The sequence below is a fragment of the Polypterus senegalus genome, chromosome 1 (genome assembly GCF_016835505.1).
Source record: "Polypterus senegalus isolate Bchr_013 chromosome 1, ASM1683550v1, whole genome shotgun sequence".
In the NCBI taxonomy this organism is placed as follows: domain Eukaryota; kingdom Metazoa; phylum Chordata; class Cladistia; order Polypteriformes; family Polypteridae; genus Polypterus; species Polypterus senegalus.
The window spans coordinates 101,447,709-101,474,208 of NC_053154.1; the positions used below are offsets into that span (position 1 = coordinate 101,447,709).

Below are 26,500 nucleotides of genomic sequence, written 5' to 3' on the forward strand. Positions count from 1 at the left end.
GCAGGGACATCCACTGAAGTGCAGCGTGGTCAGTCACCAGAGCGAATTCGCGACCCAGCAGGTAGTAACGGAGGTGGGTCACTGCCCACTTAATGGCCAAGGCCTCCCTCTCCACCGCTGCATACCGGTCTCCCGTCCATCAGTTTCCGGCTAAGGTACATCACAGGGTGCTCGACACCATCGACGCTTTGGCTCAGCACGGCGCCCAGGCCTGTGTCCGAAGCGTCGGTCTGGAGGATAAACGGGAGCCCAAAATCGGGCGTCCGTAACACAGGTGCCGACGTTAGGGCCTTCTTTAGGTCACTGAACGCGTGTTCTGCCTTGTCGGTCCACACCACGCGGGGAGCCTTTTTGTCAGGTTAGTCAAGGGTGCTGCTCTTCGAGAAGCGGGAACAAACCGGCGGTAGTAACCCGCAAGCCCCAAGAAAGCCTGCACCTGTTTCTTGGTATTGGACGGGCCATTCTAAGATGTCTTTAACTTTGGAGCCCTGTGGCGCACCTGTCCTTGTCCCACGAGGTAGCCTAAATATTTGGCCTCCTTTAATCCAAAAACACTTCCGGGGTTTATGCGAGGCCGGCTTTAGCCAGTGTTCGGAGGACAGCGGCGACCTGCAATAGATGCTCCTCCCAGGTGCCGGAATAGATGACAACGTCATCCAGGTAGGCGGCACTATAGGACTGATGGGGCTTCAGCACTCTGTCTACCAGACGCTGGAAGGTCGCCGGGCCCGTGCAGCCCAAATGGGAGGACCTTGTACTGCCAGTGCCCGCTAGGGGTGCTAAAGGCCGTTTTTCCTTTGCGGATGCCGCTAAGGGAATTTGCCAATACCCTTTGTCATGTCAGGGTAGTCAAATATCGAGCCGCACTCCAGCCGCCAAGGAGGTCGCCAATGCGGGCATGGGGTAGGCATCGAACTTGAGATCTGATTCAGACGCCTAAAGTCGCTACAGAACCTCCAGGAGCCGCCTGGCTTGGAGACAGGACAATAGGGCTGGACCAGGGACTATGGCTCTCTTCAATTATGTCCATGTCCAACATACGTTTCACCTCCAGTTCGACCTCTGCACGTTTTGCCTCCGGGAGTCTGTAGGGCCTCTCCCGGACGATTACACCGGGTCCGTGGATATATCGGGCAATCAGCGAGGTCCGCCGGGTGACTCACTCACCACCTCGGGATGGCTCGGAGGGTTTGGGCTAACTCCTGCCGCTGCTTGGGGTCAGCTCTTCTCCGAGGTTAAGGGCAGTTGTGCTCGTGAAGTGGAGAGCGACCTATGGGAGCTGGGAAGCTCCTCTCTATCTCCAGGGCTTTAGCAGGTTGACATGATAGATCCTCTCGCCGGTCGACGCATTGGGCTGTTTCACCAAATAGTCGACGAGCCCCTTCTCCTTAACCTCGTAAGGCCCTTGCCAGTGAGCGAGCAGCTTCGAGTGGGAGGTCGGGGCGAGCACCATAACTCGTCCCCGGGCGGAACTCCCTGAGGACGGAGTTGCGGTTGTAACACCGGCCTGCGCTGCTTGCGCACGAAGTCACGCGGCTCTTTTAGGAGGGGCCTGATCTTTGTGAGTCGGTCGCGCAGTTGCGCTATGTACTCCAAAATGTTAGAGGAAGGAAGGGCCTCGCCTCCCAGCCTTCTTTTAGGATGTCGAGGATTCCCGGGTTGTCGCCCATATAACAATTCAAATGGGGAGAAGCCAGTAGAGGCCTGGGGTACCTCCCGGTAAGCAAAAAGCACGAGCGGGAGGAGCTGGTCCCAGTTCCTGCCGTCCGCTGACTACCTTGGAGCATCTGCTTAAGCGCCTGGTTAAAGCGTTCCACCAGCCCGCCAGTTTGCGGGTGATAGACAGACGCTTTCAGGTGCTTTATCTGCAGTAATTTGGCTACCTCCTGAACGTATCCGATGTAAAGCGCACCCTGGTCCGTGAGGACCTCCTTGGGTATGCCCAGCGTGAAAACAAATTAACCAGTTCCCGTGCGATGCTTTTAGTATTAGCGGAGCGCAGGGGAACCGCCTCTGGGTACCGGGTGGCATAGTCCACCATGACTAGAATATATCTGTGGCCACGGGTTGAGGGCTCCAGGGTCCCACCAGATCGACCCCTATTCTTTCAAAGGGTACATCAACTAGGGGTATAGGGACTAGAGGAGCACGGTCCCTCCTAGGAATCTGGCGGGTCTGGCACTCGACAGGATTGACAGAACGCCGGACCTCCTCATTGATCCCAGGCCAGTAAAAGCGAGTTTAATTCTCTCCAGCGTTTTTCGCCCCGAGGTGGGCCTAGGAGGTGAGCGTGCCAACTCGCATATCTCCCGCCGGAAGGTACGCTGAATTAGCAACAACTTCCACCTCGCCCTCATGGGTAGCCACTTTCGGTACAACAGATCATTTCAGGACAAAGAAGGGTTCGCGCGTGTGGAACCGTCCGCTGGTGAGCTGTTAGGCAGAACAACCGCATTCCGGCAAAGCGCAGGAATCATCATTCCACTGTTCCCTCTTAAAGGAGGCCGGCGTGGACCGAAACTGATGGTCCAGGCCGCCGAGGGTCTTGTGGCCTGGGCCTGGGAAGAGTTCCCTGGCTAGTCCCTTCCCGCGGAGTCTTCCGGTCAAGGTCCGTGGCCAGGAAAAGTCCCCGAACACCAGCGCCGATAGGGCCTGCCCTTGTGCACGGCGTGGAGGCCGCGGGAGGGGTGCCTTTTCCCCTCATAACCAGATCCAACATGGCCCGGGCGCGAATGGCTTACCGCTGATTCTTTTAGACCAGTCTTGTCCCAAAATCACTGGGAAGGGGGTTCGGCAACACAGCGACCGCCATTTGGGTTGGTTCCCCTTCCAGGTGACATAACAGTGAGCGGAACGATAGGACCTAGTCCCCCCATGCACACAAGTGACCAACAAACGCTGGTTTAACCACTGTTGCGGTAAGACAAAGCGGCGAGCGACAATGGTAATGTTGCTGCCGGAATCAAACAAAGCTACCACGGCGTGCCCATTTAGCAACACCACTCCCGTGTTCGGACTCGCCAAGGGATGCGGCGGGATACAATACCTCTCCGACGACGCCCAGGTACAGTCCATAGGCTCCGGGCGATGTTGTGGGGCAGGTTGGTAGCAGGTGGCCGGTCTCGCCACACTTGAAACAGCGGCGGTCCCGCTTCTCTCTGGCTCTTGGTGGCGCTTCTGCAGCGCCGAGGGGCTCGGGGTGGCCGCCCGTCCCTGCCGGTTCCCGCGAGCAGGCTTTTCTGACCCCCCAAGTCGGAGGACCGCCACCTGACGCTCCAGGACGTCTAGGAGGCCCGACATGTTTTGGTAGGCGTGTCCCCGGACCTGCTGGGCGAGGGAACTGGGCATGGCATTGACCAGGCCCTCACAGGCCACCTGCTCGACCACTTTCCGCGCCTGGGGTCCCTCTGGCCGTAGCCAGCGCCCATCTTGCCCCAGAACTCGAACGCCTGGGCGCGAGCAGGCTTTTCGGGGTCAAAGACCCAGTTCCGCTATTCGGCCGCCTGCTGGCCCGGCTAATGCCGTGGCGGGCCAGTATTTCGGGCTTGAGGAGGTCGTAATTAGCGGCCTCCTCCTCAGGGAGGTCATAATAGGCCCGCAGCGCGGGTCCCTTCAGATATGGCGCCAGGATGGACGTTCCGGGTGGCCGTCCTCTCAAACATGCCCAGGTAAGCGTCGACGTCCTCCGAAGGGCCCATCGGACTAAAGGAGGAGGCACCTGCCTGGGCGGGTCTGGTCTCGCCCGCTGGGCTTCTACTAACCTGGCCTCGTGGCCTCCAGCTCCCGGTGGTGGCGGCTTGCGCCTGCTGCAGCAGCCTGGAGCTGGACGTTCATTGCTTGTAGCACCGTGTTGAGGTCCTGTCCCTCCGTCATCTCGGGATCTCTGTATCCTGCCGACTACGCCAGTTGTAAAAGGACCGAGGAGACAGCAATAAGGGTTGGGGTTTTCCGGCCCCGTATATTGTACAGAAATTTTTCCAACAAAGAAAAAGGTCAAAAGCATAAACTAAACAGTTCATAATGCGCCGCCGTCTCCTGGCGTCGCGGCCATTTTATAGGGGTGGAGCCGAAGTGAAGGACAGCTGGGAAGGACCGCAAGGGAGGATGGGAAGGATGACGTCAGGGCAAGATGGCGGAGGAAGAGCGGAAGTACCGCGACTGCGGTCAAACCAGGCCTATGGTGCTGGAAGGTCTCTTTTTCTACAAGGAAGCAGAGGGAGAAAGTTAATACCCCGCCATTCCCTGGCGGCAAATGTTTTCCCAGGTGTTCTCGAATCAGTCCGCGGCCTCCTAATCGCTCGTGCGTGACAATGTATATATGTATATATATGTATATGTATATATATGTATATGTATATATATATATATATATATATATATATATATATATATATGTGTATATATGTGTATATATGTATATATATATATGTATATATATATATATATATGTATATATATATGTATATGTATATATATATATGTATATATATATATATATATATGTATATATATGCCAGCAACACTCATGACAATGACAAAACAATTACATTATCAATCATGTCACGTTATTATTAAAATGTTTCCTTTTCTTTATACTTCTCCGCTGCCAAGCGCGGGTATTTTTATTTATATATATGTATATATATATAATATGAGAACAACACTCATATCAATAACAAAACAATTATATTAACAATCATGTTACGTTACTTTTTCATAACTTCTTTAACACACTACTTCTCCGCTGCAAAGGGCCGGTATTCTGCTAGTTAGTATATAAAAGTAACACTTTCACTGTACTCAACGTGTGTGACAATATTTGATCCTATAAATCTATGATTAACCTAATATGAACCCTTTAAATTTATTTTATGGGATGCCAGAAAAATAGTTTTTATAAAATGTGATTGTGAAAAATTTCAGGATGATTACTAAGAGAAAAGTATTTGCTAGGAATAACCAAAGTCACAATATAAGAGTTAACATTCTTAATTCACAGTCACAGTTGACCAACTTCCGGCAGTACTGGATGCAATGCAGGAAACAACCCTGGACTAAGGTTGAGGGGTATAAAAAGTATAGAAAAACCCAATTTTTAAAAAAGCGTTGTACCAGCATTTTGTTATTCATTTGATTGCAACTCTCCCCATACCCTCAATATAATATATACATGTTACATCTAGCTTGATCACCAATGGGCCATGCTCTTTGAATGCTTATATTTATATAAATGTGCTGGAGACTCCAAGGGGATAACCCCGCTACTTGTAATGATTTATGGCATATCATAAAGATATACAGCTGTTGCGTGGGAGCAGGGAAGTGTGCATTTTTGTACAGGCTGAGGGAGGGCATGCATCAGCTATGTGGAGTAATCAGTTATTTGCTTCGATGTTATTTTGGTGCCAGTACTGATAGATATATATAAATATATAATAAAATATATATTAAAATTAAAATATTATATAAAATATATAAATATATAATAAATATAATATTTAAAAATTAGTACTGATTTAACGCTATCCTGGATAGAGCGGCAGTCCATTGTTGGTAGGAACACACCCAAACATGGTCAGTTTAGAGTTCTTATTTGACCTTTACATCTTTGAGAAAAACCAGCGTGTCCTGAGAAAAATTAATACAAATTCCACGCACACAACTATCATATATGGAATTCATACCCAGAACACCCGGTCCATGATCTGACAATGCTAATCTCAGAGCTCTGTGCTGCTCTTATGTAAAACAACATGGGATAAGTTTGTTGATGACCTTATAGTCAAAACTTAGGCCAGGTATTTAAGAAAAGCTGAAACTCTGATTAGAGCCTGTAAACATAATTTCATTCATTAAACTGATAGAATTTTGGAGTCTACTTATAAAGTTACAGTTGCGAAGAGTGAAAGTTACTTGTATAATTCTTAGTAGAAGTGAGTGATTTGTATCATCTACGATAATATCTTAATTGTTGTTTTAATGATGGGTGAGCTGAATTTATTGATTTTGTCACTTACATTGCAAAAAGCAATCAAAAACACACCTTGAGAGTTCACATATTCACACTCATGTAACCTAACAGGATAGACTACTGCGCATGTGCATAGGTGTGCACGATTTGCACACCACAAGTTAAGCTAGTGTACCTGCCTAAAAATGAGTGAGCAAACAGTGCCACAATCTATGTTGTTAGATTTATTAGCAAGATGTGGATCATCTTCACTTGCGTGGAGATGGTTTGGCTTTGAAAAGACTGCAGTCTGCAAACTATGTCAGAAATCTGTTGTAGTTAAACACCACTTGACAACTAACTTGTTTCACCATCTATGAACTAACCACAGCACAGAATATGAACAATACAGAAAGCTGTCCATTGCAGGTCTAAATCACCCATGGTACAAGCACAAAAACGCACTCTGCGACCTTTAGCGGAATCATTCTACAAAAAAGTGTCTTACAATAAGAAAAGAAGTAGATGGCATGAAATAAAGCATGGAATATCTAACACTGTCACCAATTACATCTCAAAAGATACTGTATAGTGCCAGTTCAGGTGGTAGAGAGGCATGGTTTACAACAACTTTTGAATACTTGAGACCCAGATGCACCCTGAGTGGCTAAAAATATTTCAGTTAGATGGCTCTGCCTAAATTGTATGATTAATGTCTCCAAACTCTGACGCATAAACTGCAGAAGGTTTTACATTCTGCCACAACATTGGATTTATGGTTAAGCCGAACTTCTTAACCATACCTTTCCTTGACAGTATGTTTTGGCATCATGGTTGCTGCAAGAAGACTGCACAGTTTGCATGACAACAGGCAGCAGGGTTAACATTGTCAGTGCACTATAGATTAACAACTGGAAACTTGCAAAAAAAGTTCCTGTACATCCCTGCCTCAGGCAGCCATTTTGAGAGGGCTTTTATCACCAGAGGAAATGTTGTAACATGTACTGTAACCGTGCTGCTCTGAATGCTGTGGACGGAGTGATGTTTTTGACACATACCTTTGTGTTTCCTCAGTAGAATTTTACAATTTTTTTTTATGTTTTCTGATATCTTTGTGCAATATTGGGCAGAATTTAAAGTTAGTAATTTGTTTAAAAATGTTGACAGTACTTGTTTACAAATGCTATAGTTTTTTTTTTCTGTACAGTATTTGACAAAACTTTGGATTTTTACAGTATAGTATGTTAGATTTTTGTTCTTGCTTGTGTGCTGCACAATTCACCTTCTAACGGAGCAGATGTTAATCCAGACTGTTCATAGTTGAACTACAGGGCATGATTAGTATTTTAGTCTCTTTGGGTATATACCTTGTTTACATTAAGGGTAATTGTCGGTCTGTTTAAAATGCTCACATTTTAATAGTTTTGTTGACCATAGTGGATTTTTTTTGTGTAAATGCTATATATCTGATCTTTTAAAAGAAGTGTTTATAGCCAAAACAAAATACTGAATCTTCACTTTTCAGATTGTATTTATACCTCTTTCACATGTGGTCCTAAATCCAGTACAGATATGACTTGAGTATGTACTGCATTTGAATCAAAACTGTCTGGAAATGCATACTCCTCAACTAATTTTACATCACTACTTAAGTGAAAGTTTTCATTTCTCAATAAAGATGAATAACAGTACTGACTCAAGCGGTAAAGATGAATTACAGTACCGACTCAGCATTTCAATAGAAAAAGTAAGGATATGGATTTAATAAAAATTTGTGGTGACTGTTACCACCCAATGCAGCACAATTGCTGTGCATAATTTGATGGCAATGTTAAATTCCTGCACATATTTCTCGGTGAGAGTCTTGCCTATAGATGCTGATGCAAGTAATTAAATCTTTATTGTCACGGGAAAAAATAAAGACAATTTGCATATGCTTTTACAGTACTGCAGTGTTGTAGTCAAGTGTATGCAAGTTTCAAATGAAGAAGGATGCCGCATGAGAGCACTTTCCCTATTCTAAACATTTTCAAGAATCATTAGCCTAACCATTAGCAAAAAATGTACAGTTTACCACTGTAATGCATTATTCAGTGTATTCCCCTTCACTGTGTACTGCATGATACAACAAAGTACGTTTATTCTGCCTAGAATGACCCAGTCGAGGCACTGTCACAACAAATCAATGTGTTAGCAGTCAGGTTAAGTGTTTGCTACAAATGGAATAGTCTGGTAATTCCATTACAGAAGAAAGAAGAAAAAAATCTTTCTTCACATTAGCAGATGAAATAAATGGGGAATCAATGAAGTGTTAAAGTACCTTGGAAACCATCCTGTACTGAATCTCAAATAAACTAAGTGAAGCCATCTGAATTTTGTTTGACTGACACAGACAGAGTAAAGTGAAGCTGTAGTACTTTGTTTTTCTCCCCTGGGCAAACTGATCTCATCAGAGTGAGTCGTAGAACCAGAATACACTAGGCAGACAACTGACATAACAAGTAGGGCCACTGACCAGCACTGTACAGTAAGGCATCTTTTATGAGCTGTTAAATGGTATTGCTGGAGTTTTTTTTTTTTTCTTTTTTCTTCTTTTAAACTTCATAGGTCACATTAAAATACATAACGCAATGATACAGTCAATAGTGCAATTAGTGTAGCATTTTAAATATTCAGCCATTAATGCTTAAAATTGAATTATCTCAAGTCAACACTTTTTGTCTGCGCATTCAATTGGTTTTCAGTTTCCTCATGTTTTTTGATTTATCAAAAAAGATGGAAAAAGGGAAGAATCGCAACAGCCTTACACTACAGTGTAAGAGCTTTGATTTTTTTTTCCATATTTTCAAGAAGAAAGTTTTTTTTCTTGTTTTTAAATAATATAAAACATAACTTCTCATTTAAGTACCACGTGAGTTAGGATAAGTTGATAAGGTAACTAATGCTATTAAAGGATTTAGGAATATCTGTAAATCTAGTACTATTTGACAGATACAGATATATTTTTCCCTAAAATGGTCTGAGTGTGACATGTTTCCAAAATACATGATTGATCTTTCTCTCACCACTCTCTCTCTGTGTGTGTGTGTGTATATATCTACATCTACAGTGCATCCGGAACGTATTCATAGCGCATCACTTTTTCCACATTTTGTTATGTTACAGCCTTATTTCAAAATGAATTAAATTAATTTTTTCCTCAAAATTCTACACACAACACCCCATAATGACAACGTGAAAAAAAGTTTACTTCAGATTTATTAAAAACTAGCAAAATACCTGCGCTTCGCAGTGGAGAAGTAGTGTGTTGAAGTTATGAAAAAGAAAAGGAAACATTTTAAAAATAACGTAATATGATTGTCAATGTAATTGTTTTGTCACTGTTATGAGTGTTGCTAGCTATATATATATATATGTATGTATATATGTATGTATGTGTATATATATGTATATATATATGTGTATATATATATATATATATATGTGTATGTGTGTATATATATATATATATATATATATATATATATATATATATATATATATATATATATATATATATATATATATATATATATATGTATATATATATATGTATATATAATACTTTATTCTCGACATTTCCACTTTAATCTTGACGCTTATGACGAGAATAAAGTCGACATGTTTACTTTATTCTCGTTATTAGTCATTAAAGTAGAACATTGTAAACTAAACTTCATTGTAAAATAAATCATTAATTTACTAGATTTTCTCAAACCCTGTCATAAGTTCTGTATCACATTAAATGCTTTGTGTTAAGTGTTCCCTGAGCCATGTTAAATCGGTACGTGCTTCTTAAACTGACTCCCTCTTGTACTGTACCTAATACAATTCCGTAGGGCTATACCACAAATAGCATTATAAATGCAATTTGCAGTTTTATTATTTATGTATATAGCTTAGCTTGAAGCAAGGTCCATATTAATGCAACTTGCCTAAATGATGGTTCAGTTGGTAAAGATGTCATCACCAAGCTGCACTTGTTTTATTTTATTTTTATTTGGTGAATATTGTGTAATGCACTTGGGCTTGAAGTCTTGAAGTAATAGTATTATTACTGGAAGTTGCACTATTATTTTTTTATTGTTATTATTAGTTTAAATATTATGCAGTTTAATGATGTTAAAATTGTTTAAAAAGTCACTTTAATGTGTCAGTGGACAGAGATTAACATTAACAGAAAGTGTAGTTGGTTTACAGAAAAAATGTACTACTTATTCCTTTTCTAAGACATGTTCAGTGCAGTACAACTTTTGACAAGCATCTCTGGATATTAGACTAAGTCTAAATGCCTCTTTGGATGGTTGAAACAAAATTTTAGTGTAAGTTGTTTGCAAAATTTTTCAATAAAAAGGTTCTATATTTTGACTGAATCTGTCATGCAATGTGATTCCTTCTCTTCATTAGTGCCACCTCTTTGAAAACTATCACTTTATGGGGCTGTGCAAACCTGTTTTAATACTTGTGTGCAAATTAAAATGTTTTTTTTGTACGATGTACAATTCTCATGACAGTGGAATAGGTTATTTTAGCCAGTGGTTAACATCCACTCATGCATGGGGAAAAAAAATACCGTTGAATACCGTGAAACCGGTATAATTTTGAAAAATACAGTGATATAGAATTTTCGTCATATTGCCCAGCACTAGTACATGTCCTCTTTGATGTCCTCTCTAGGTGAATGAATAGCTTCCCTGTTGTGTGAATTGGACCTATTTCTTTGTCTGCATCTCCATGTATTAGCAGATATGGAAAAATGACAAGAGTATATTGTAGTGTTTTTGTTGGGAAATGTCAGTGTTCAGTTGTGCAAGCAATTGGTGCACATTTGCTTGAAAACTCTGCACAGGATATAGTTTTATTGCTCAGCTGGCTTCCAAAGTTCTGTAAAGCAACTGTAATCCATGAACTGTTTGTGTGTGGCCTCTTGGGTCTTTAAGCATTATGATAACTTTACAATTTTATAACTGATAATTGGAACACTTAAAAGCAATGGCTCTACTTGAAATAGTGTATTTCTAAGATCTGGTGCCAGGCAGAAAAATGAAAAGCTGTTTACATATGTTTGTCTCTATTATAGAGAAACTTTAATGTGTTCTCAAGTGCAATATAGCTGATGTTAAATTGCCTATTTTACATAATTTTCCTTTGCTATCATGTTTTTCATATGCAAAAACACAAAAGAGTAACTTAGGGTAGGATGATTAAATGATGTAGAGGTGATATTTTTTAATATAGTGGTCGCATCATGTCCAGAATATGCTTGCTGTGGAGATAAAAAAAAAAAAAAAAAGCACACACTTTTGGGATGAGGTGTTTTTATCAACAACACGTTTACCTTCATGAACATCTGTGCCTTGTCCAGAAACAGAACTCCCTGCTGATGCAATGTCGATTGTATGCATTAGCAGTGGATTAGAGTCAAGTCAGTGACCATTCACAGCAGGCTGTCACCCTTGCTTATCAGCATCAATCTGACAGGCTATTTATCTGACTCTGCACCCAGTACTGCTTTGGTAGTAAAAATGTTCACAAAAAAAGCAAAACACATCAGCACTTTTCTTTGTGATACTGCAGCTAAGTAGATTATGTGGCTTGCATCCCCTTTTTATTCTGATACAAATTTGAGTTAGTAGCACAGTTTCATTCCAGTCCGATTTGTATGTTGTGTCTCGTGTCTTTCACTCTGCATCCTTGAGCTGTTGCTTTTGTTTGTGTGTCTTGCTGTCTTCAAACCTAAATTTGAGTCCGTATCGCCAGTACAGATCTGGATTATTGTGGTGGCTCTTTATTTTTGGGATTTTTTATTTTATTGTTTGGTTTTCTTGTTGGTTCTGGTGGGAAATGGCTACTTTTAAGCTGGACTTCTTGCCGGAAATGATGGTGGACCACTGTACTTTGAATGCCAGTCCAGTGTAAGTACAGCTGAATTACGTTGTCAGAAGGCACAACAGTACAGACGTTGTTAGGTAAAAGTGTAGATTTAATAGAACGGTGAACTAAGCCTGTCCTTACAATGATTTTTTAAAATCTTGCTTTGTAGCTGGTTTACTCGGTTATTTCCGCACTTGTGTCTTTATTTGTCTTGGTAACTTTCAGGCTCCTGTTTAGCTAGCTTTTTCCAAATTTAATGAACCTCAGTGATAAACCTGCTGATTTTTACTGGGTCAGCTTAATGCACTGGCTTCTTCGTTGCTCCCTTTTTCTATCTTTTTAATAGTAAGAGTTTGTTAACCCATGATGCCTTCGGTTTCGGTGTGGGTGGGTATGCCATTTGCAAAGCTATTAAATTGTTGTGACGCATTTGCAACACTTACCACTTATAATTTAAGGTAGGAGGAGTGGGAGCCTTGGGGGGCCTGATAGAGTACGTTCAAATGAAGAGCACTTTTACTTGAGAAGAGCCATGGGAAAGTTGTCTCCCAGAGAGCCTGGGAAAGTGTGGCGTTTCATGGTCTGTTGTGCAATTTCTTACGGCAAATGTATCAAGAGCACACAGCTATGGAGGGTTGTGGGGTATGTCATTCTAACACGTTACAGCAGCCTAGCACTAGCGCCCTTTTGAGCTTGCCATGGAAAACTTTAAACTATGATGTTTAGTGTCACTTTGTATTGAAGTTAAAATTGTGAAAAAAAATGTCCACTTCCCTAGTGGTTTTTTTTTTGTGGTAGTGTGTAATAAAGACTGGTATTCATTTCTTTTTATGTAGAAGATTTCTGTACACTGAAGTGTTTATCAGTCTCCAAAACACAAACCATAATCTTTTAATGATGTATTTATTCGTGTTTGTTAAATAATCGTTAGCTTGTTTTTTTGGTGCACATATTAGTTTAGTCAAGTTCATGTACTTCATCTCCCAGGAGGGAGATTTTCTAGGGCTTATGAAGTGATGGTTTAGAAGCAGTCCTAATACTACTATGGATCTAATAACTGCCCATTCCTCTCTCATACTTACAGAGCTAAGAAGATGAATGGGACACTGGACCACCCGGACCAGCCAGACATCGATGCCATCAAGATGTTTGTGGGTCAAATTCCACGCACCTGGTCTGAGAAGGAACTCCGAGAACTATTTGAACCGTATGGTCCTGTTTATGAAATTAATGTTCTCAGAGACAGAAGTCAAAATCCCCCACAGAGCAAAGGTATGCCAGACAGAGAAGATTGAATGTGCCTGAGTAACTCGGCACTCTTTTAAGCAAAGTGGCCTGTTTGTATATATGCATATGAAGGTTCATATGTTTTGTTTAGTTTTTTTGTGTGTGTTTTTTTTTTTGCAGGTTGTTGTTTTGTAACATATTATACTCGTAAAGCAGCATTAGAAGCACAAAATGCTCTTCACAACATGAAGATACTTCCTGGGGTGAGAGACTTTCAGATATGTTAGTGATATTATCATGAGCTATCACTTTTCCCATTAGATTAATATTATATAAAAATGGTTAACACAAATAACACTGTTTATAAAGAATCTAAACATCTCTTAAAATATCTCTTAAATGTACAGGTATTTGTTTAATTTTAGTACATATATTTTTTAAACAATGAATGGAATGGTGCAGCAGAAAATGTACTCTTGTGAAAGTATAAAATCAAATACCAGGAGGAGATGACTATTTGATCTACATATAAAGTACCTATAGGCAGTCTTAATTCTTGGATTTTGAAGTAGCCAGTACCTGCATGTTTTCTTTTAAAATAGTTTATTTTGGTCAGTCCCGATTGTTAATTTAAGTTCTCTTTTGGTCATATGGATTCACCTATTTTCATTCTGCAATCTCAGAAAATTCTGTTAGCGTAGGGTTTGTTTATTTGTTATCGTACCATTTCGTTCCCATGAATTAATTGAATTTCCAAACTTGTGTTTCATTTTACTTTGCTTTTTTGTTAGTCTTTAGTTCTGCATTTTATTTATTTTTATCTAAATGGGAAACACTAAACCATTTGTGGCAATGGGTCATGGTCATATAAAGCTGTTTTACTAAAGTGTTTGTGGGCAAAAAAAAATGTGAACATTGAGGAGCCTTAGCAGAAGAAGACACTGGTAGGAATTTATGATGTGGCAAAATGAATGCAGGATTAAAACATTTAAATAAATGTAGTTTTCCATTATTAAAAGGAATCTGCTTCTAATTAAGAAAGGTTTGGTGAGGAAACTTATAGTCATTGTAGTGCTTGATAATCCCAAATCATTTAAAAAAAAAAAAAAATTTTTTTTTTTTTTCGCTTGTTTTGTATGCTTAAAGAAACTATATGAAAACACTATATGCTAGCCTGTTTGTGTAAATTGTTCTTGAAATTTTATCTACCAAATCTGGATATGTCATTGTTTATTTTTTTTTTATGAAGTCGCAGAGGAACTACTTTTACAGCTGTGCCCAACTTAAATAATCAACTTGTAAAGTATTATATTATATTATGTAGGCAAACTGTAAAAAACTTTATAAAGGTGGGGTGCTAATTATGGAGTGAGTATAACATAATTAAGTGGAATTAAAAGACCTTTCTCAAGGTAAAGTTTTTCCTTATCCTGGTCATGCCTTTAATTGGTCTGCTTAGGAGTGCTTTTTGACTTAGATTTTTAATTTGACATCAACCCAGTACTAAGTTGACTAATTTAAATTGACAGAAACAAATTCAGATACATTTTTTTTTAAAACTACATAGCAGCAATTTGCATTTTTTCGGTAAATGGGGTAATGGCTCTGTAGCTCATTTATTGTTGCAATTAGTTGTACTAAGTTAATTTTTTTCTGATTTCCACTAGTCACATATATAATCTGTTGTGATTTTTAAAGGGACTGATATTAAGGAAAATGGTAATGTAAAAATTTTATCCAAATGATTAAATGTCCATTCCTTTGCCTTTGAAAGCGTCCTTGGGAGTTATCTTTTGTGAAGTCGGTCAGTGCATTGGTTATACAGTATTTTCAGTCACTGTCATTAATTTCATGGCAGATATTTATATAACTCTTTATACCTAGGTTATACAATTTAGTTAAGATATGAGTATAATTGTGAGGTTTTCTAAAATCTTGTTGGCTTTACTGTTTGCTTTCAGCTTTTTGAATTTTAAAGGCTTTTTCCAAAGTACTGCATAAAATCTATACTAAAAATAAAAGAATCATAGTTACTATTCAGTTGGTAGATTCCAAGATAATTCTTGATATTTTCAATTAAACAAACTAAACAAATAAGCTGTTTATGTAACAACATGCTTTTAAAGTCTGCTTTGTCAGAGGATCACTCTGTTGTATGTTTATAACATTTGCTATTGTAAGATTTAAATTTGCATCATAAGCTGGTTAAAATATATTTAACAAGGATCAAATTACTTTAAATTTGAAATGTCACCCTCTCCGTTTCCTTTACTTTAAGGCTTCTGTAAGCTGTCTTATAATATGGTTGATCAGACCTTGTTAAAGCTTTTTATAGCTTAGCCTGTATACAAATCCAGAATTAAAACATTAACTGTACTGCAGACATCTGTATTCAGTTAATTGTAACTCAGATGTTATGTGTTATTTGCCAGTATGCCATCCAAATAAATGACACTTGTGTTCACAACATTCCTCACATTTCAGGTGTTATACAGTACATATGAACGAACATTAGCTGCCTTCAAAAACCAAACGAGTCACAAACATTTACTATTCAGCACGGCTTTGGAGTCGGTAGATAAATGCTCCGACTCCTCAGTTTCTAAATCTTCCGACTCAGACTCCCCGACTCCGACTCCTCTGTATGTATATACTATGCTAATGTATTTTCTACATCCATTGAAGGAAAGGAAGGCAACATACATGTCATTTCACCACAGAACTACTGGCAAGGAAGCCAACACTCTACTATAATGCCAGATTAAAGACAAACACAATGAAAACAAGGTTTTGTTTATTTTTTTTTTTTAAACAAGTGTCTGGATAGTAATAGCAGGCATAAAAATCAGGAACAGGAAATGTATTGGTTCAAAAATACAAACCACATTCTTTGGTAGTTTTAACTTTTAAAACAAAAAAAAGCTTAACTATATGAACTAAAAACAATATCTGGAAAACCTATATTAAACTTGGAATACAGTTATAGTTAAAGGAAATCATGAATCATGTTTGAATCCCATAGTCAGGTTTAAAGTTTGTTTATTCCCTTCACTTATACAAGTGTCTCTAGTCCTGCAAATATCATTTACCTAATTATCAGCGAGAGTTAAGGCACCCAAATACGCAGCGATCCGTGGCTGATTTTGCCTCCGACCAATGTGAGTGTACAATCGCGGCAATTGATTAGCGGCCGCAGATTGCGGGTGTCCACATGGACGGGCAGATCCAGCTTGCCGAAAATCTCGACCACCGCCCCCGTCCAAAGTAATGTGATGCCTCTGTCTGCTGCAGTGGCTGTCTCCTCTGTCAGCCAGCCGGAAGTTAAGTGCATTGTGTCACTCACCGGCCAGCTGATCAGCAGAACGAGCCTCTGCTGGAGACAGGTAGAGATCTGTGTTCTCGGCTCCTTCGGCCCCCTTCACTAGCGCATAGCGAAGGGGAGCCGACAGAGCTGAGAACACACCAGATGATTTTTCAGGCGTTTGACGCATGATGACTTGTTGAACGGACGAAAAATCGGCAGTGCATCTGTAAATGTATGGGGGGCTTTAGGCTAGGTTCACAGTTTCCTGTAACAGTGCAACACGACACAATGGAAAGTGGTGCCGCACCTTACCTGTGCATTACATCCCATATAGTGACGCATACATTCAATGAAAAGCATGCTTCATGGTTACTTGACATGTTCGTTTTGTGGTAACATTATGCACTGCATGCATTGGGCTTTATTCTTACAGCAGAGAAGTAGTTCATTATGACTGTTTGTGAATTGGGACATTTCAACTTACTTTTTTAATTCCCATTTAAATTTAGTAGGAGTCGGAGTCGGTTAACTTTTTGCCGACTCCAGGTACCCAAAATTGTCTCCGACTCCTCGACTCCGACTCCACAGCCCTGCTATTCAGCAGTGAATATCCTGTTTTGCCCATAATGCTAACTGTGTCTCTGCTTGCGTTCCTGTTCACAACGTTGCAGTGTTGCATTGATAAGCAGATGTGCTTTGTGCTTCTGAGTAATCAAACACTAAATACATTTATTCTGATGTTAACAAATAGAACTTCTCATTTCATCGCTGGTATAGATATGCCAAACAGCCACTTTGTTTGGATGGAAAGATGGATCCTTGAATGGACATGTTTAGACTTGCTCATCACAATCAGAATCAATGTGAAGCTTGTTTTCCTTAATTAGGACCATGTATGACACCATACTAAACAGTTATTCATTCTGCAATCATTTTGTCTGCTTTAAAAATGCTAGATAAAAGTTTTACTACATGAATCTGCTTTGGTCACATAATTTTGCTCTGAAAACATCCACAAATCTATTTCTGAGCCAACTCAATGTCACCAAACCTGAGAACATAATTGCAATAAGCAAAGCCTGTATGTGTTCTGAAGTTCTTCTGCTTTGAACACAAAGTATTTCAAGGCTTGACTTTACTGCTGTTTTTCTTTTAGATTGACATTGCTAAATTGGCCTATGTGTGTTCACCCTGCAATTGGCTAGTGCCCTAACTTAAGTAAATTTTGAAAATGGATGGGTGGATGGATATATCATCTCTACTGTGAGCCATTTTCATATGTTTTTAGTAACGTTTTTCTCATGTATTATTGTGCCTTCTGAAGTAATTTAAGTTCTTGCAGGCACAAATGAGTGCAGTATTGACTTTAGCTTGGTACTACCAGTACTGTAAAAAATCTACTAAGGTTACATATTTGGAATTTTGATAATGAATTGGTGTCAAAGCATTGGCTTTATTTCCTTGCATTTTCTAGTTCTGCTAAGCCAATGTGGTTTGAGGTAAGCTTTAGCAGAGGGAATGTATTGTGAATACCTGAATTGTTCTGCTAATGAGAAGAATATAACAGCTTATTTGAATTTTTAATGATAACAAAGTTTTGACTGAACTATATGGTAGAATGTCATTTATTAGATTTCAAGATTTTATTCTCAAGCAGAGTTGTTTTAACCCTAGAATCCCAGCATATTCGGTGGAGGATGAGATAGCAGGCTACTTGCTGCTTGTGCTGATTGACACATTTGCAAAACAAAGATGCTTATGAAAAGGTGCAAAAGAATTTAAGGTGGCCCGGTATTATGACTTTTTTCTTAAGCTTCAGGGATTCTAGTGTTAAACACAGAGCTTTATTACATAACAAATGACATGGCCTTTGAACAGGCAATATAGTAAAAACTGTTGGCGAGTTAGAGCATTATTTTGCTGCATTTATGTGTGTTTTCATGAAAACGTATTTTTTTAAAACCATCTATAGCTTTTAGCTTCTAGTACACAAATATAAGCTTTACAATTCTCTGTAATTTGTTAGTCAGCTACATTTTTTTGATATGTTAATATACGCATGCACTACCAGTCTGAAGTTTTTTAGAGCACTCACATTTTGCCAGTTTTTATTTTAGCAGTTTATGTCCAGAGAATAATCTGAAATAGTGCAAATGTAAGTGGCAAACAACCAGAGGTTATTTAAAAAGAAGTTTAGGATACTAATAAATGAAAAATACTATTTTCATAGTTAATTCAGTATAAAATCACTCTGGAGACTTGTTTTCCTTAAAAGGAGTGCTTGCCTAGTGTTGCACTAGTTGGAATTTTGTGAATTTGCAGGCTTGCAATTTATATAGCAGAAGTTGCTTATTTGCATGATGGAATATCCGCTCATACTATGGGTGACTCTTTCCTGGCTGGTGCAACTTGTTAGCACCAGAACACAGCTCTTCCTTCAAAGTTGCTGATAATTTATTTTCAATTGGCACAGCAGGGATGTTAAGTGCTGTTCTCTCATGCAATGCAGAAGGGTAATTTAACACTGCAGTTGTGTGTGGCGATTTGTTGATTTACATGAGAGTGTGTGAACCTACCTCATTGTCTGGAGCTGTAGTCTCTAGACTTGTTTTTCCTTCACTGAACTGACACTGCAAACCGCGTTCTAGGTCCAGATCTCTGCCTTGTGTCACTCCCTTCTTTGCTGTTCCTTAATGACTCTGCAGTCAGAGTCATCGTTTGCCTACGCAGTTTTACTGCTGGCACTACTTCACACATGTCACCTGGTGTCAGTGACAACTTGAACTGCTGCACTTTTTCCCAGTACTATGAGTCCAAAGCTCCTCTGGCATTCAGCAGAATAAGAAACAGTGGTGAAGTAGCAGTATGGTTCCATGACAAGAAAGAGCACCACAGATGCAATGTTTGCTCTAAAGGGTGTTGATGGAGAAGTATAGAGAAGCCCAGGAGGAGTTGCACTGCGTCTTTGTGGACCTGGAGAAAGCATATGACGGAGTGCCTCAAGAGGAGTTGTGGTATTGTATGAGGAAGTCGGGAGTGGCATAGAAGTATGTAAGAGTGGTACAGGATATATACAAGGGAAGTGCGACAGTGGTGAGAACTGCAGTTGGAGTGACGAATGCATTCAACGTGAAGGTGGGATTACATCAGGGATTGGCTCTGAGCCCTTTCTTATTTGCAGTGGTGATGGACAGGTTGACAGACGCGATTAGACAGGAGTCCCCGTGGACTATGATGTTTGCTGATGACATTGTGATCTGTAGCGAGAGTAAGGAGCAGGTCGAGGAGACCCTGGAGAGGTGGAGATATGCTCTAGAGAGGAGAGGAATGAAGGTCAGTAAGAACAAGACAGAATATATGTGTGTGAATGAGAGAAAGGTCAGAGGAGTGGTGAGGATGCAGGGAGTAGATCTGATGAAGGTAGATGAGTTTAAATACTTGGGATCAACAATTCAATGTAACAGGGATTGTGGAAGAGAGGTGAAAAAGAGAGTGCAGGCAGGGTGGAATGGGTGGAGGAGAGTGTCAGGAGTGATTTGTGACAGACGGGTATCAGCAAGAGTGAAAGGGAAGGGCTACAGGACAGTAGTGAGACCAGTTATGTTATATGGGTTGGAGATGGTGGCACTGACCAGAAAGCAGGAGATGGAGCTGGAGGTGGCAGAGTTAAAGATGTTAAGATTTACATTGGGTGTAATGAGGATGGACAGGATTAGAAATGAGTGCATTAGAAGGGTCAGCTCAAGTTGGACAGTTGGGAGAGAAAGTCAGAGAGGCGAGATTGCGTTGGTTTGGACATGCAGAGGAGAGATGCTGGGTATATTGGGAAAAGGATGTTAACAATAGAGCTGCCAGGCAAGAGGAAAAGAGGAAGGCCTAAGAGGAGGTTTATTGATGTGCTGACAAGAGGACATGCAGGTGGTGGGTGTAACAGAGCATGATGCAGAAGACAGGTCGATATAGAAGAAGATGATCCACTGTGGCAACCCCTAACGAGAGCAGCCAAAAGAAGAAGAGGTAAGGCTGCAAATGCAGCACTCTTCTCTGCTGCCTTCCTGTGCTGATGATACAAATTGCACTCCAGATTCTGAATTAAAGGCTTGATACTCTTCAGCAACCTCTCAGAAGATCCCAGTAAGTCCATTTTAAGTCTCCGCAGAACTTTATGCTATGCTGACTTAGACAAGGTCTTAAGTCATCCTGTTTCTAACACCAATGTAACACTAAGTGTCAGACCAGATCCTTTACTCTCTATGTGGCCCTTCTTTTAGATGGCTTGCAATCCTTAAAATACCCACCCTTTTGCCACACTAGTAGAAATTTTGTTTCAATTTGCAGGCTTGTCTTTGTTATCGGCTCCCTGGCTGCTGGTTCTGAAGCTGCTCATTTGCATGATGGAATGCAAACTTATACTATGGATGACTAATCTCTGGCTAATGCTGCTTGACGGCACAGTTACAGTATTATATATACAGTGCCTTTAGAAAGTATTCAGACTTCTTCACTTTTTATATATTTTATGTTGCAGACATATGGTTAAATTCATTTTCTCCCTCATCAAACAGTCAATAACGTAGAATGACAAAGCCAAAACTGGATTTTAGGAATTTTTGCAGATTTACACTGACCACTGATCTTTTGCTGCCAAAACAGCTCTGACCCATTGAGACATGGACTCCACAAGAGCTGTGAAGCAATACTTTTAAGATCTGTAAATTGTGAGATGGGGGCTCCATTAATTGGAATTGCTTCTCCAGCACATACCACAGATACTTGATTGGATTGAGATCTGGTGAATTTGGAGACCAGATTAACACTCTGGACTCTTTGCCATGTTCCTCAATCCATCCCTGAATAATTTTTTGCTGTATGGCAGAGTGTATTATCCTGCTGAAAGAGGCTGCTGCCGTCAGGGAATACCTTTGCCATGAAGGGTTGTCCATGGTCTACAACAGTCTTTAGGTAGGTGGTACACATCAAAGTATCAGCTACCGGGAACCAGGGTTCCCATCAGAACATTGCCCAGAGGGTCAGACTGCCTGAGTTTGCTTGCCTTCTTCCCATGGTGTATCCTGCTGCCATCTCTTCCCCAGATAAATGATGCACGTGGTCACGGATGTCCACATAATCTGAAAGAAAATGTGACCTATCAAACCAGGCCACCTTCTTTCATTGCTCCATGGTACAATTCTGACTCTTACATGCCCATTGTAGACACTTTTGGAGGTGGACAGGAGTCAGCACGGGCATTCTGACTGGTCTGCAGCCATACGCAGCCCCATATACAGTTAGCTTTTCCTCACAATCATCAGTAAGCTTTGGCTGGCCATGACCCTGTTACTGGTTCAAAGGTTATCCATCCTAGGGCAAGTTTTGGTAGGTACTAATGTTTTCATCCGGGGAACATCCACACAAGACCTGTCATCTTGGAGATCCTCTGACCCAATTATCTAGCTATCACAATTTGGCCCTTGTCAAAGTCCCCATTTTTTCTGCTTCCAACACATCCCTTTCAAGAATGGACTGTTCACTTGCTGCCTAATATATCCCCCTCCTTGACAGTTGACATTGTAACAAGATAATCAATGCTATTGACTTCACCTGTTAGTGATTTTAGTGTTGTGGGTGATTGGTGTGTACCTGGGTAAGCACAATACATAGTTCTTAAATGATCATTCGATTAATTGAAAGAAAAAAGTTTACCAATCCCTATATCACCCATGTAGCACCCAAGTAATTACCCCTTTAGTCACTCAATCAACTAATGAAGCTAATTTTAATGATAATGATTTAAATTAGACACACTTGATTGCTTCCGGCCCTATTGAATGTAAAAATCAATTGAATAAAACTTATCCAGCAATGTGAAGTGAGCTAAAAGGAATCAACAAGCAGCAGACAATACCTCAATCAGAAGAAATTCCAGAAGCCCTGAAGGAGAAAGTTACTGAAATACATCAATTGAGAAAAGTTTTTAATGCAGTCTCTAAAACCCTGGAACTCCAGCAAACCACCGTTTGACCCATTATCTCCAAATGGAGAAAACTTGTAGCAGTGGTAAATTTGCCCCGGAGTTGCTCGCTTAGGAAAATTACTCCAAGAGCACATAGAAAACTCATTTGAGAACTTGCAGAAGAGTGATGACAAACATCTAAGGAACTGTAGGCCTATGTAAACTCTGTTAATGTTTCTGTTCTTGATTCCACAGTTAGGAAGACATTGGGCAAAAATGGGTACCCCATGGTGGAGTTCCAGAGTGAAAAACCACTGTTGAACAAGAAGAGCCTAAGGTCTTATCTAAAACTTCATTACCCCCAAAGTCTTTGGGACAGTATTCTGTTAACTGATGAGTCAAAATTGGAAGTTTTTGGTAGACATAGTCCCATTTCATCTGGAATAAAGTTAGCACAGCATTCCACAATAAATACATCATGCTCACAGTCAAACGTGGTGGTAGTGTAATTACATAAAGGATGTTTTTTTTTGCATCAGGGTCTGGGCAACTTGCCATATAGAGGGAAACATGAATTTATCACAGTTGGGTTATACAGCAGGACAATGATCTGAAACACAAGAGCAAGTCCTCATTTGAATGGCCTTGAAAACAAAACTAATGTTTTGAAGTGGCCTAAGTAAATCCCTGACTTATAGTACAAAACCCTGTAATGTGACTGATTTAAAATAATTCTTTAGAGAAAAATGGGTCAAAATTTTGTCACGGCGATACCAAAAACTTATCTGTTATTGGAAGCATTTGATTTTAGTTGTTGCTGGTGAAGGTGGCATAACCAAGTACAGTATTACAGTAAGTATAGGGGACAATTACACTTTCACATGGATCTGGCGTTGGTGAACTTTTTTACAATTCAATAAATCAAATAAACATTTAAAAACTATGCATTGTCTTTTACTCAGGTTGTCTCTTGCACTAAATTTGTTTGGAGATCAGAAACAATTCTTAAGAATAAACAAAAATAGAATCTGGAAGAGGTGAAATACTTAAATACTTTACCATGGTGATATGTGTGTGTATGATTGAGATAGATGTACAGTATATTTATATAAGTGTATATTTGCATACACATACATTTTTGACATTAATAGTTGAAAGAATGGGAATATTACTTAATTAATCATTTTTTGTAATATTTCATTGTGATCTTTCATCCTTTCTTTAGGTGTGTCTGCTTACTATACAATAAGTCATCAAGACACATCAGCGGGTAGATGTATTAGGAGCTGAACTGACAAAAATTACATCAATCTAATAAATCATACATAGGTTTAATTTTCTCCCTTTTCCTCACATAATTTTTTCTATAGAAGAGCATCTCTTTGGCAGTTTGCAAGTTGATTTCCCCTTCATCTTTGATTGCGTTTTACTGTAGAATTTCATTTAAAACTAAAATATGTGAACATTTAACACAGGTTTGTTGTTACTAGAAGCACAAGTAATAAATTAACAATGACCATGATTGAAGACCACCCTTGATATTATTATATTGAACTCTTACTGACACTATGGCAGAACAATATGTTAAAGGTTTCTATTTAAAAGATGTAATATCTGAATGCCATGGAACTGTTCTTGAAAGTGTAGGGCCATTCTTGGGTGTAGGTGGTATTGATGATTGCCTGGATTGCATTGCTTTGATGGGAATATATAGATGCAATTCCAGGAATTTTCTATAAAAAAAATGGCAATTTCAGCAGTGAAATGTTCATAGTGGACCATGCCCTGTCAGCCCCTAAACAACCCCCTACTTAGCAAACTCACAAGGTAATTAAGTGGAATGTTCATCTTGAACTGTAGGTGTGCTTGGGACTTGCTGCTTTGGAGATCTGTTTGTTGATCATAAGCTATTTTATTTACTTAGTTATTTGTTGATCCTTTGGAGAATGGTTGCATGCCTACTCCAATTTTCCTCTTGCTTATTTGTTTACACCACTACATTATAATGTGTTCTTAATTTTTTCTTTTTGAAAATAAATGTGTTATCCATATGTAGCAATCGGAGACTGGCCAAGAATGTCACTTCTTTTTTGAAGGGCCAACATGCATGTGCCTGTACTGCTATTTACTAAGTTTGCCAGGAAATTATACCCAGGCTGTGTAAGGTCTGAGGTGCATTAGATGTTATGCTGTGTTCCATCTACTATTACATTACAGAACATATCTTGTGTGTTGGGTCATGGAATCAAAAGCAACATTCAATTACCAAACAAAAACAAAGTTGCCTTTTGAGGACTACAGTTAGAGATTTAATTCTTTTTTTTTTCCCTATTCTTTCAGATGCATCACCCCATTCAAATGAAACCTGCAGACAGTGAAAAGAATAATGGTGAATATGTAATTTTTTTTTATTGTTGATTAAAAAATATAATTATTAAATAGTACATGCTTTGATAGTAAGTAGTAAGTATTAAACTCAAAACAAAAAAAAAACCTGTCTGTAAATTTAAACAAGTTGTAGCAATAAAAATGAAGAAAACCTTATCCAATTAAGTCTAATTTGTGGCTTCTTGCTTTTATGCATGGCCTCAGCCCTTTGCCACCACATTCACATGTTACTCCTTTGCCTTGTTTATAAGGTAAAGATCTTTTTTTTATCACATTTGTTATTTTTAAAGCATAAGCTTAATATGCATAGAGAAAAAATTAAATATGCATTTAATGTGCAAACTTAGAGGTGTTTTTCATCTAAAATTTGTTTTTTTTCCTCTGTATTGCATTGGTTAGGTGTGAATCATTAATTATATTATATTGCCAATTTAAAGTATAGTTAGCATACATATATGAAAAATGCTAAAGATGCATCATGATGAAAAAAGGAATTCTACAACAGATATTTTGAAAGCACTTCTGCCCTCCTTTTTTGTGGTTTGTAAAATGCTACCATATGTTTTGTGCATGTTAAATTCTATCTTACTGAAAATCCAGAAGTATGTGCTCTTTATTTTTTTTTCCCTAGCTGGTGATATGGCAGGTTTTCCTCAGTAGACCATACACTGCTGTGGGTGCCACAGTGGTGTGATGATTCTTTATTTTGGGCAGTACAAGGCAATGCCTTTGGTTTCTTGGAGGCTTGGTTGACGGTTCTTCAAATCCTCCTCAATTTGTTTTGTCCAAATCTTTTGTTAGTGCCACTCTTTGCACCTTTCTGTTATTTGGTTGTTTCTGCCATAGCAATTTGTGTGGCATTCGGTTCTGTTCCATTTGGCAAATGTGCCTAAACCTTTGTAGCCGCCTACATTGGATCTCCATGTCTACTTTTGGTTGACTACCTCACCTTTTCAGTATGATCTTGTTTCAAATTTGATCTCGAAGTGTGATGCCCAGGATGTGGCGTGGGCAACACATTTGGAGGACTTCAAGTTTATTCTGCTCAAACATAGAGAAGAATCGGTAGGATCAACGACCTGTAAAGGTGGATTTTGTTCATGATAGAGATGTTTGTCTTTTTCCATAGGCACCACTTTAATAAAGCAAATGCCACTGTTGCTCGGTCAATTCAACTGTGCAGTTGTAGAGGTGACCTTTTAACCTTGAATGATCAAACCCAGATACTTAAATTATTACACTTGTTCAGTTTGGCTCTGGTCCAGTTAAATAGCCACCAGTAATCCATCTGTAGTTAAGATTTTTTGGTTTAGCGGTGAGAGTGATAGCATATAGCGTGTCGGTGTTTGAATCGGCGAATGTAGTACTGTCATTAGCGAACATGAAGCGAACAATCTTTTGATGAACACTTTTCTCATGATGGCCTCAATCATCGTGTTAAATGGCAGAGGCAAGATAACGTCTCCTTGCTGGACTCCGTTTCATACAGAGAATTTGTCAGATAATTCATTCCTGATTCATACACAGCTTGTTGCTGTTGTCAGAAGATTTTAGGAGTTTGAAGATTTTCTGAGGTACGTGTTTAGCCTGTAAGGTTCCCACATAGCTGGCCAGTAGACGTGAAGGCTAACTTGAAATTAATAAAGATGTTGACACTTCTTCCAAGAATTGGTGGATGGAAAATATTTGGTTGCAGCATCCCTGATCCAGTTTAAAGCTGTTTTGCTCCTCCCGGCCAGTCTGCTCTCTGTATTTTTGAAGCCTG

The 26,500-nt window shown here is 39.7% G+C and overlaps 1 protein-coding gene across 5 annotated transcripts in view; it reads left to right on the forward strand.

The window, feature by feature from the left end:
- celf1 (cugbp, Elav-like family member 1) overlaps positions 1-26,500 on the forward strand; it is a 131,858-nt gene that overhangs the window by 54,110 nt on the left and 51,248 nt on the right. For all 5 annotated transcript variants that reach the window (XM_039754339.1, XM_039754330.1, XM_039754356.1 and 2 more), the window contains exons 2-4: positions 12,948-13,135; positions 13,271-13,353; positions 24,688-24,736. In XM_039754339.1, the coding sequence (XP_039610273.1) occupies positions 12,958-13,135; positions 13,271-13,353; positions 24,688-24,736 (310 nt within the window). In that variant the 5' untranslated portion in view covers positions 12,948-12,957. The remainder of the gene's footprint in view (positions 1-12,947; positions 13,136-13,270; positions 13,354-24,687; positions 24,737-26,500) is intronic.